Genomic DNA, 11,576 nt, shown 5'->3' on the forward strand with positions numbered 1-11,576 from the left:
GAGAGATAGAGAGAGAGATAGAGAGAGATAGAGAGAGAGAGAGAGAGAGAGAGAGAGAGAGAGAGAGAGAGAGGGAGAGAGAAAGTGAGAGAGAAAGGGGGAGAGAGAGAGAGAGAGGGAGAGAGAAAGTGAGAGAGAAAGGGGGAGAGAGAGAGAGAGAGAGCGAGAGAGAGAGAGAGAGAGAGAGAGAGAGAGAGAGAGAGAAAGAAAGAGGGAGAGAGAAAGTGAGAGAGAAAGGGGGAGAGAAAGGGGGAGAGAGAGAGAGAGAGAGAGAGAGAGAGAGAGAGAGAGAGAGAGAGAGAGAGAGAGAGAGAGAGAGAGAGAGACATGGCATCTCAGAGAGAGAGAGAGAGAGAGAGAGAGAGAGAGAGCGAGAGAGCGAGAGAGAGAGAGAGAGAGAGAGAGAGACAGAGACAGAGGGGGCAGGTTAGAATAAACAACTGTATTTATGACACCAGCTGTCACTGTGGTGAAAAGGCGTGCAAAAAAAACAAGAAAAACCGAATGAAAGAGAGCGAGAGAAGGAGGGAGAAACAGGTTAGGACATGCAGCTCAGTACTCTACTGTGCATCGACAGTAGCATGTCCAGGCAGTCACCCTAGAGAAGAGGCATGCTAAAAACAACCGAGAGAGAGAGAGAGAGAGAGAGAGAGAGAGAGAGAGAGAGAGAGAGAGAGAGAGAGAGAGAGAGAGAGAGAGAGAGAGAGAGAGAGAGAGAGAGAGAGAGGAGAGAGAGAGAGAGAGAGAGAGAGAGAGAGAGAGAAAGAGAGAGAGAGAGAGAGAGAGAGATACTAGAAGCCATAAACATGGTGCCGTGGTTGTTAGTGTTCACAGCTCTACTCCAACCAGCGCAGGGAACTAGAAAGAGAGAAAGGAGAAAAGAAAGGATAAGAACAGAGAGGAAAGATAAACGTGTCCCAGAGAGTCTAGTGTGATGCCAAACCTCTCAGTGCAGCACTGGGCAGCTCTGCGTCCCCTGACCTGGATAGAGACCCAGTGAATGCATCTTACAGGGCAGCCGCCCCACAGAATCTGCCTTTGTATTAACACTGTGTCTGGACTGATAAGATTGATACAGTCAAGTGTTTCATCATGCTGCCTTGTTGTTGGCTTCCAAACTCTTTCCATACACTGTCAAGACACACAAACATCGATCATACTGTCCTAAGGGCTCCTGGTGTTTCTTTTAAACGTGTCTTCTCTGCAAATCAAAAGGAAACGTCATCCCACAGCTTCTTTTGAAGTTTCTTAGAGGGAAGTTTCTCATTTCAGGGTTGGAAAATGTTATCTGTTTGTTCTCTTACAATAGATAACATTATAGTAATTAATATGGACTTGGAACAGCAGTCTAAATGATAGATAACATTATAGTGATTAATATGGACTAGGAACAGCAGTCTAAATGATAGATAACATTATAGTGATTAATATGGACTTGGAACAACAGTCTAAATGATAGATAACATTATAGTGATTAATATGGACTTGGAACAACAGTCTAAATGATAGATAACATTATAGTGATTAATATGGACTTGGAACAGCAGTCTAAATGATAGATAACATTATAGTGATTAATATGGACTTGGAACAACAGTCTAAATGATAGATAACATTATAGTAATTAATATGGACTTGGAACAGCAGTCTAAATGATAGATAACATTATAGTGATTAATATGGACTTGGAACAGCAGTCTAAATGATAGATAACATTATAGTGATTAATATGGACTTGGAACAGCAGTCTAAACAACATTATTAAGCTATGATTATACTGTATATAATATGTAACTGTATAATACAGTCTCAATAACACTGTAAAACAACTGTCCCAGGTCTTGCTCATTCTGGCAGTGCTATAACTAAATAAGTAGCTGGACCAGAGGCAGTCCAAGCTCTGCAGACAACAGTTATGTGGGTTTCTCTCGAGGTGAATGATCTATATATTTCTCTCATTGAGAATTGATAGATTTTTCTAATAGTGAACATTCTGGGTTTCTCTCACGTCACTCTCACGTTTCTCTAGCATAATAGTGGGTTTTCCTCTCATTCCGGTCACGTGGGTATTCTCTTTAGTGAGGGTCAGTAAGGCAAAGCTGCTGTGTTGTGGAGGTCAGAAAGGATCTAAGAGGTTAAAGGTCAGAGTTCACAGGTTAAAGAGAGAGAGAGAGCACTGTGTGGTGAAGTTCTTCCTTACTGCAGACACCTCCTGCTGCAGGTCGGCAGCCTTCTGCTTAAGCTCCTCCCCCTGGACCTCTCTCTGAGACAGCTCCTCCTTCAGCTGCTCTACCTGTCAGGAGAGTCAGTTCCCTGGCTGTTACCAGGACGATAAGCACCACCACCAATCAGGAGCCACGATGTAGGCAGCACGGGGCCAATCAGCAACCAGCTTTGGACAGCCAATCAACAAACACCTTGCATGCTGTATGTCTGGTTCGCTGATCATCACACACGCCTTACAAATACAATATGGTATTTTCAATATAACCTTGGAAAAGTTTCCAAAAGCAGTCAATCATTGGTAACAAGAACACAATAATACATGAACACATGCTTGCCTCTAGTGTAGAGAGCAGGGTGCTGGTTCAAATGGAAAACATAGAAAACTGAAGGCCAGATCCATCAGTCACAGAAGGTGAATGATAATCAACATGCTCTTTAAACAGCCCTGTGTACTGTACTATGTCAACTGTAGTTTGTGGTGATCTGTTGTTACCTTGTTCTTCATGAACTTGGTGTGTGATCTGTAGACCTCCATCTGTTTCACCTCCTCCTCTCTCTCCTCAGTACTCAGAGCCCCGTTAGACTTCAACATCTGAATCTCCTCCTCCAGGTCCCTCAGACCACGCTCCAGAGACTGGACCTTAGAGTCCTACCACAGGAGAACACACACAGTGTTAGACACACACACACACTTCCTCCATGTCCCTCAGACCACTCTCCAGAGACTGGACCTTAGAGTCCTACCACAGGAGAACACACACAGTGTTAGACACACACACACACTTCCTCCATGTCCCTCAGACCACTCTCCAGAGACTGGATCTTAGAGTCCTGGGACGGGGTGTCACGCCCTGATTGAGAGAACTCTTGTTGGTTGGGTCAGGGTGTGAGTCTTCTGTTTAGAGTCTAGTATTTGTATTTCTATGTTTGGCCGGGTGTGATTCCCAATCAGAGGCAGCTGTCGCTCGTTGTCTCTGATTGGGGATCATACTTAGGCAGCCAGTTTTCCTGCCTGGGTTGTGGGATCTTGTTTGTGTTTCGGTGAGTTTGGCTTGTTTGTGTATAGCCTTCCGACGTCATGTTTCGTTGACTTTTGTTGTTTTGTCAGTGTGTATTCAGTGTAATAAACATGTTCGGATACCATGCTGCACCTTGGTCTGACCCGTCTCTCAACATTCGTGACATGGGGGGAGAGGAGGTTAAAACACACTAGCATGCACACACTCACCATTATCGTTATTTTATTATGTTACTATTTCATTTTTTGCAAATTTTTCGTACTTTTTAACTCTGCATTGTTGGGAAAGGGCTCGTAAGTATGCGTTTCACGGTAAAGTCTACACCTGTTGTATTCAGCGCATGTGACAAATATGACACCTTCTTATCCCTCCAGGTCTCTCAGTAGAAAGATGGAGTGTATCAAAGGTGCAAAAGGGTCAAGTTTAAAGAGCAGATGTGAGGGTATGGAAGAAAGGAAGCAGGATAAATATAGAGGTGGAGAACCAGAGGGATAACTATAGAGGTGGAGAAACAGAGGGTTAAATATAGAGGTGGAGAACCAGAGGGATAACTATAGAGGTGGAGAACCAGAGGAATAACTATAGAGGTGGAGAACCAGAGGGATAACTATAGAGGAGGAGAACCAGAGGGTTAAATATAGAGGTGGAGAACCAGAGGGATAAATATAGAGGTGGAGAACCAGAGGGATAACTATAGAGGTGGAGAACCAGAGGGATAACTATAGAGGTGGAGAACCAGAGGGTTAAATATAGAGGTGGAGAACCAGAGGGATAAATATAGAGGTGGAGAACCAGAGGGATAACTATAGAGGTGGAGAACCAGAGGGATAACTATAGAGGTGGAGAACCAGAGGGATAACTATAGAGGTGGAGAACCAGAGGGATAACTATAGAGGTGGAGAACCAGAGGGTTAAATATAGAGGTGGAGAACCAGAGGGTTAAATATAGAGGTGGAGAACCAGAGGGATAACTATAGAGGTGGAGAACCAGAGGGATAAATATAGAGGTGGAGAACCAGAGGGATAACTATAGAGGTGGAGAACCAGAGGGTTAAATATAGAGGTGGAGAACCAGAGGATGGGAACAAGGAGGAGGTGAGGCCTGTTTGATGTTGACTGATCACAGTCAACACATCTTAGTCGTGTGTGTGTGTGTGTGTGTGTGTACAGGTGGCAACACTTCTTAGTCAAGGTGTTGTCTGTGTGTCTATGTTAGTTATCTCATATGACTCACATTGTATTATTACAGTTTCTCACATTCTACAGGAAGTCAACCTCTCACCACACACACAAGCTTGGACAAACACACACACAACACACACACACCTTCATCTTGATGACGGTCTTGATGACGGTCTCACTTTGGCATTCTAAGTGAAACATGAGCATAAACTCTCTCTCTCTCTCTCTCTCTCTCTCTCTCTCTCTCTCTCTCTCTCTCTCTCTCTCTCTCTCTATCTCTCTCACCTTCATCTCGATGACGGTCTGCAGGGCCTTGGTCTTGGCTGATTCAGGGGCTCCTTCATAGCTCCGTCGGTGCAGCTCCTGAGAAGAGACAGGGTAGACAGCAGCATGGTGGTGGTTAACACCCCGAGGAGAGAACATAACAGCATGGTGACTGCCATCATGACCAGCAGGACAGAAGACTGTGTGTTGGTCATGGCCAGCAGGAGCTATAGGGATGAAGTGTCTTTCCCTAGCCGTGATAATTCTGGCTAGCACCGTCGGGTCCATTCCACCATCCCACATCCTCACAAGTCAATGGAGAGTTGGCTTCAAAGCTAACGCTAATAGTGTTCTCAGAGCTAACGTTCAAAGCAGAAAGCTAACAGCGCTCTACTCCTTTAACCTACAACACTCAAACGCTTCCACTAGCGTTTTATGCTAAAACCACTAAAGCTAGCCTTCCTAATGGTAATCTAGACTCTTAATGTGTCTGCCCTTCACTAGTGTACTGTCTCTGTCTCTGAACCAGTTGTGATGTTAGAGAGAGAGAGAGAGAGAGAGAGGGGGGACTGAAGAGAGAGAGAGAGGGGGGACTGAAGAGAGAGAGAGAGAGAGAGAGAGAGAGAGAGAGGACTGAAGAGAGAGAGAGAGAGAGAGAGAGAGAGAGAGAAATCTAAGTCAAGTTGCCTTGCTCCTGTCCTGTGAATGATGGAGGCTGCCTAAGTGTGTATGCATCAGTGGTCCTGTTTAAAAGCTAGAATTGGAGAATGGGAGTTGTACTGAGCGTCCTACAAACAGAACTAAGGCAGCCTCTCTAGTGGAGAAGACATGGCTAACAAAGGAGAGAGCTTCTGACGCTGGGGGCAGTGGTGGAAATGGACTGTATAGTGCACACACACGACGACTGCAAAGGCATGGACACACACACATTCACATCATAGACACACACACAGACTCCCATGGATGACTTTTCTCACATTAACAAAAAATAGACTCTCTGTGACATGTGGATGTGTCCATGTCAAATCATGTGGAAATGTTTGTTCTACCCATCCAATGCTCTCTGGTCTTGGCCATTGTGGAGAGGTTGGAGTCTGTTTGATTGAGTGTGTGAACAGGTGTCTTTTATACAGGTAACAAGTTTAAACAGGTGCAGTTAATCCAGGTAATGAGTGGAGAATAGGAGGGCTTCTTAAAGAAAAACTAACAGGTCTGTGAGAGCCGGAATTCTTACTGGTTGGTAGGTGATCAAATACTTATGTCATGCAATAAAATGCAAATGAATTACTTAAAAATCATACAATGTGATTTTCTGGATTTTTGTTATAGATTCAGTCTCTCACAGTTGAAGTGTACCTATGACAAAAATTACAGACCTCTACATGCTTTGTAAGTAGAGAAAACCTGCAGAATCGGCAGTGTATCAAATACTTGTTCTCCCCGCTGTATGTTAACATTGCCAAAGCAAGTGAAGTAGATAATAAACAAAAGTGAAATAAACAATAAAAATGTACAGTAAACATTACACTCACAAAAGTTCCAAAATAATAAAGACATTTCAAATGTCATATTATGTGCAAATAGTTAAAGTACAAAAGGGAAAATAAATAAACATAAATATGGATTGTGTTTACAATGGTGTTTGTTCTTCACTGGTTGCCCTTTTCTTGTGGCAACAGGTCACACATCTTGTTGCTGTGATGGCACACTGTGAATTTCACCCAATACATATGGGAGTTTATCAAAATTGGGTTTGTTTTTTAATTATTTGTGTATCTCTGTAATCTGAGGGAAATATGTGTCTCTAATATGGTCATACATTTGGCAGGAGGTTAGGAAGTGCAGCTCAGTTTCCACCTCATTTTGTGGACAGTGTGCTCATAGCCTGTCTTCTCTTGAGAGCCAGGTCTGCCTACGGCGGCCTTTCTCAATAGCAAGGCTATGCTCACTGAGTCTGTACATAGTCAAAGCTTTCCTTAAGTTTGGGTCAGTCACAGTGGTCAGGTATTCTGCCACTGTGTACTCTCTGTTTAGGGCCAAATAGCATTCTAGTTTGCTCTGTTTTTTGGTAAATTATTTCCAATGTGTCAAGTAATTCTCTTTTTGTTTTCTCATGATTTGGTTGGGTCTAGTTGTGTTGTTGTTGTTGTGTCCTGGGGCTCTGTGGGGTCTGTTTGTGTTTGTGAACATAGCCCCAGGACCAGCTTGCTTAGGGGGCTCTTCTCCAGGTTCATCTCTCTGTAGGTGATGGCTTTGTTATGGAAGGTTTGGGGATCGCTTCCTTTTAGGTGGTTGTAGAATTTAACGTCTCTCTCTCTCTCCCTGACAGTTTCCTTCCCTCCCTCTCTCCCCCTTTCTCTATTGCTCTCCTCTAACTCAACGCTCTCTCTCTCCCTCCCTCCATCCCCCCGCTCTCCCTCCCTCCCTCCCTCCATCCCCCCTCTCTCCCTCCATCCCCCCTCCCTCCCTCCATCCCCCCTCTCTCCCTCCATCCCTCCATCCCCCCTCTCTCCCTCCATTCCTCCATCCCCCCTCTCTCCCTCCATCCCTCCATCCCCCCTCTCTCTCTCCCTCCCTCCATCCCCCTCTCTCCCTCCCTCCATCCCCCCTCCATCCCTCCATCCCCCCTCTCTCCCTCCATCCCTGGCTTTCTTCCCCACCACATCTTCTTTCCCTGCTCCTCCTTTCTCTCTCTCTCTCTCTCTCTCTCTCTCTCTCTCTCTCTCTCTCTCTCTCTCTCTCTCTCTCTCTCTCTCTCATGAACAATATGGTTCAGTGGAGATGAGTCATTCCTACTGGAACTAAAGCAGTGTTATTATGGGATAGATGATAGGGCTGTCCTTGTCCTTGTGTATGAGGCGCCCCTAGGCAACACATCTGTGGCACACAGAGTTGAATGCCTCTAGACACTGATTTGAGGTCAGTCTGTATTGAGTTTTCATTCAAAGGTTATGGTTAGAACTGGGCTGTAGCCAGAGTAGACTGCATCTGGAAACTGATCATGTTTAAGGTCAGTATGTATCCCTAAAAGTTATGGTTAACCCTGGGCTTTAGGCAGTGTTGACTGCCCCTGGACACTGGTAAGGTCAGCTTTATCACCTAAAGGTTATGGTTAGCAGAGGGTGGAATGAGGGCTGCTCTGGGCTCACAGCATGGCATCTTGTCTGGTCAATACAGTCATGAAGACAAAGACAAATACTTTTTCTCAGCTTCCCAAACTTTTTCACCCATGCCCCCCTTTCATCACTGTGGAACATCACGTTTATTTAGCAGGGGTATACTTAATTTGCACTGTGTGGATGAATTCTCGAGACATAACCAAAGCTGTTATGAAACACTGGCGTGGCTGTGAACCTGGTACAGTTCCTCCTCTCCCCACTAGATGTCAGAGTGGTCCTACAGTTGCTCTGAGGCTGGAGGAGGTTAACAGGTGTCTGTGCTACTGCCTGACCAGAATACAGAACAAGAGAATGAAGAGATTCCCGACCTGTCAGAGTGTGGGTCTGAATGCTGATCAGACTGACTCTCTGTCCTCCTCCTCTATCTCTCTCCTCTGCTGTCGTTCTGGCAAGGCAAGGTCTATAGTAAATGGGTGGTATTTTGGTAAGGCAAGGTCTGTGTATAGTAAAGGGGTGGTATTTTGGTAAAGCAAGGTCTGTGTATAGTAAAGGGGTGGTATTTTGGCAAGGCAAGGTCTGTGTATAGTAAAGGGGTGGTATTTTGGTAAAGCAAGGTCTGTGTATAGTAAAGGGGTGGTATTTTGGCAAGGCAAGGTCTGTGTATAGTAAAGGGGTGGTATTTTGGTAAGGCAAGGTCTGTGTATAGTAAAGGGGTGGTATTTTGGTAAAGCAAGGTCTGTGTATAGTAAAGGGGTGGTTTTCTGGCAAGGCAAGGTCTGTGTATAGTAAAGGGGTGGTATTCTGGCAAGGCAAGGTCTGTGTATAGTAAAGGGGTGGTATTCTGGCAAGGCAAGGTCTGTGTATAGTAAAGGGGTGGTATTCTGGCAAGGCAAGGTCTGTGTATAGTAAAGGGGTGGTATTTTGGTAAGGCAAGGTCTGTGTATAGTAAAGGGGTGGTATTTTGGTAAGGCAAGGTCTGTGTATAGTAAAGGGGTGGTATTCTGGCAAGGCAAGGTCTGTGTATAGTAAAGGGGTGGTATTTTGGTAAGGCAAGGTCTGTGTATAGTAAAGGGGTGGTATTCTGGCAAGGCAAGGTCTGTGTATAGTAAAGGGGTGGTATTCTGGCAAGGCAAGGTCTGTGTATAGTAAAGGGGTGGTATTTTGGCAAGGCAAGGTCTGTGTATAGTAAAGGGGTGGTATTCTGGCAAGGCAAGGTCTGTGTATAGTAAAGGGGTGGTATTTTGGTAAGGCAAGGTCTGTGTATAGTAAAGGGGTGGTATTCTGGCAAGGCAAGGTCTGTGTATAGTAAAGGGGTGGTATTCTGGCAAGGCAAGGTCTGTGTATAGTAAAGGGGTGGTATTCTGGCAAGGCAAGGTCTGTGTATAGTAAAGGGGTGGTATTCTGGCAAGGCAAGGTCTGTGTATAGTAAAGGGGTGGTATTCTGGCAAGGCAAGGTCTGTGTATAGTAAAGGGGTGGTATTCTGGCAAGGCAAGGTCTGTGTATAGTAAAGGGGTGGTATTCTGGCAAGGCAAGGTCTGTGTATAGTAAAGGGGTGGTATTTTACACTAATGGTTGATTCGGGCAGGGGGATATCCCTTTAGAGTTTGACTAGGGGCTCCCAGGTTTGAGTGTGTTGCATTTGTAAGGGCTCTTGAAGTAGAGTTGTAATTAATGAAGTTATCTGTGGGGCTCTGTGGTAACAGTGGGATGTTTACATGAGTGACCTGCACATGATGACACTCTGAAGGAACTCTGTAACAACCATGGAGTGATTGAATTCTTTCCCCTCCCCTCCTCCGTTTCTCTCTCTTCCCCTCTCCTTCTCTCCCTCTCTCCCCCACACCCTCACCTCTCGTAGGGCGTTGGTCTCCTTGTCTTTCTGTTCCAGTAGACTGTCTAGGTGGTGGATGTGCATCTCAGCCTCAGCCAGTCTCCTGGTCCTCTCATGGTCCTCCTCTGAGGCCTTGGCTGACAGACCTGGAATACACACCATAGTGATGGTTTTAAGAGTGTGTGTGTGTGTGTGTGTGTGTGTGTGTGTGTGTGTGTGTGTGTGTGTGTGTGTGTGAGTGTGTGAGTGTGTGTGTGTGTGTGTGTGTGTGTGTGTGTGTGTGTGTGTGTGTGTGTGTGTGTGTGTGTGTGAGTGTGTGTGTGTGTGTGTGTGTGTGTGTGTGTGTGTGTGTGTGTGTGAGTGTGTGAGTGTGTGTGTGTGTGTGAGAGATCCCCACCATACCTTTGCTCTGCAGCATCTCCAGTAGTTTCTTGATAGACTGGTCTCTGGCCCCCAGGGTCTGTTTCTGACTGTCTATCCTCATCTCCATCTCCTCCAGGGTCTTCCTCAGGAGGAACAACTCTTTGGCCTGGAGGTTGCAATCAATAGAATTCAACTCAATTCAACCAAACTGTATTTTCCTTGGCCTAGAGGTTAGATTGAATTCAATAAAATTGTATTAATCTCTGTGTCCTAGAGGTAAGATTCATTTCAATCAATTTAATGGGAGAACAGGACACACCTCCTTTCAGTAAATGTCAACTCCTGAATCCAAGCTACTTCTCAGCATGTTTTTGTTATTTCTAAATTCACTTAGTTAGCCTAGAGATTAGATTCAATCAAACTTATTTATATCCAATAATTAACTTAGTCTGGATTTCGATTGGATTCTCTTTATTCATACCCATAGGGGAAACATGACATGACGTGATTGGGATATTTCTAAATGAGGTCAGTTAGTTCTTTATACTTGTTTTACTGTTTTATGTCCATTACATTGCATGCCTCAAGTTATTCAAAGTATGCCTTCTGCCAAATTAAATGAAATAGTGTGAAGAACATGAAGTTGAATAAAGTAAAGAATCCTAAATAAGATTCTGATGAACTGACATGTAAATGTTCAATGTGTGTAATGTGTGTAATGTGTGTAGTGTGTAATGTGTGTAATGTGTGTAATGTGTATGTTTTATATCAGTTTTGATCCTTGTACTGTAAACCAGAGCGCCAAAGACACATTTCCATTCTGTGTAAACTTAATGGACAAACTAGTTTTCTTATCTTATTTAAAGTGAACATAGACCTGGGCCCATATCCAGAAAGCATCTCAGAATAGGAGTCCTGATCTAGGATCAGTTTAGCCTTTTAGATCATAATGAATTACATTATATGGACATATCCTAGATCAGGACTCCTATTCAGAGAAGCTTTCTGAAACTAGACCTGACCTGTCGTTGGTGTTCAGCGTGGAGCATGTGGAAGTTCTCCTCAGTGGGTTCATATGACAGAGGTTCTCCAGGTCTCCCTCCACTACAGTCCTGTTGGAACAACTGGTTCAGATCTCTCTGGATCCTCAACTCATCCTGCAGGGCCTGCACCGTCATCTGGAGGTGCTGAGGAGAGAGAGAGAGAGAGAGAGTGGGGATAGAGAGGAGGGAAGAGAGGATGGGAAAGTGAGGAATTAAGTCAAGTGTACAGAAGGAGGAAGTATTCATTGAGTACTATGTTTATTTTCACTGTTACAGTCCAATATTTAGAATCATCATCATCATCATCATATTGCCACAGTAATCATGTTTCTTCATCATCCAACCATAACAGAGAGAGTTAGGCCAACATTCAGAACAAACTGTGTAGACGCTACACAGACAGCCAATCAAGGCCAGAGCAATTCCTTCTCAATCTCAACACCAGCAGTCATCTGACAGACAGGAGACAACAACAATATACACTAGTGGGTGGGTTGGCTGGTATCCAGATGTTCATACCGTCATACC

The 11,576-nt window shown here is 44.6% G+C and overlaps 1 protein-coding gene across 1 annotated transcript; it reads right to left on the reverse strand.

The window, feature by feature from the left end:
- Positions 1–2,070: 2,070 nt before the first annotated feature.
- On the reverse strand, positions 2,071–11,274 carry LOC311123251 (ELKS/Rab6-interacting/CAST family member 1-like). The gene is made up of 6 exons (XM_084197507.1): positions 11,028–11,274; positions 10,045–10,171; positions 9,661–9,788; positions 4,713–4,790; positions 2,720–2,875; positions 2,071–2,293 (listed from the first exon to the last, which is right to left on the reverse strand). The coding sequence occupies exons 1-6, from the start codon at positions 11,181–11,183 to the stop codon at positions 2,150–2,152; spliced, it is 789 nt and encodes a 262-aa protein (XP_084053633.1). The 5' UTR covers positions 11,184–11,274; the 3' UTR covers positions 2,071–2,149.
- Between the last annotated feature and the right edge of the window lie 302 nt (positions 11,275–11,576).

This window comes from Coregonus lavaretus (assembly GCF_964263955.1).
Source record: "Coregonus lavaretus genome assembly, contig: HAP1_SCAFFOLD_5855, whole genome shotgun sequence".
Classification (NCBI taxonomy): Eukaryota; Metazoa; Chordata; class Actinopteri; order Salmoniformes; family Salmonidae; genus Coregonus; species Coregonus lavaretus.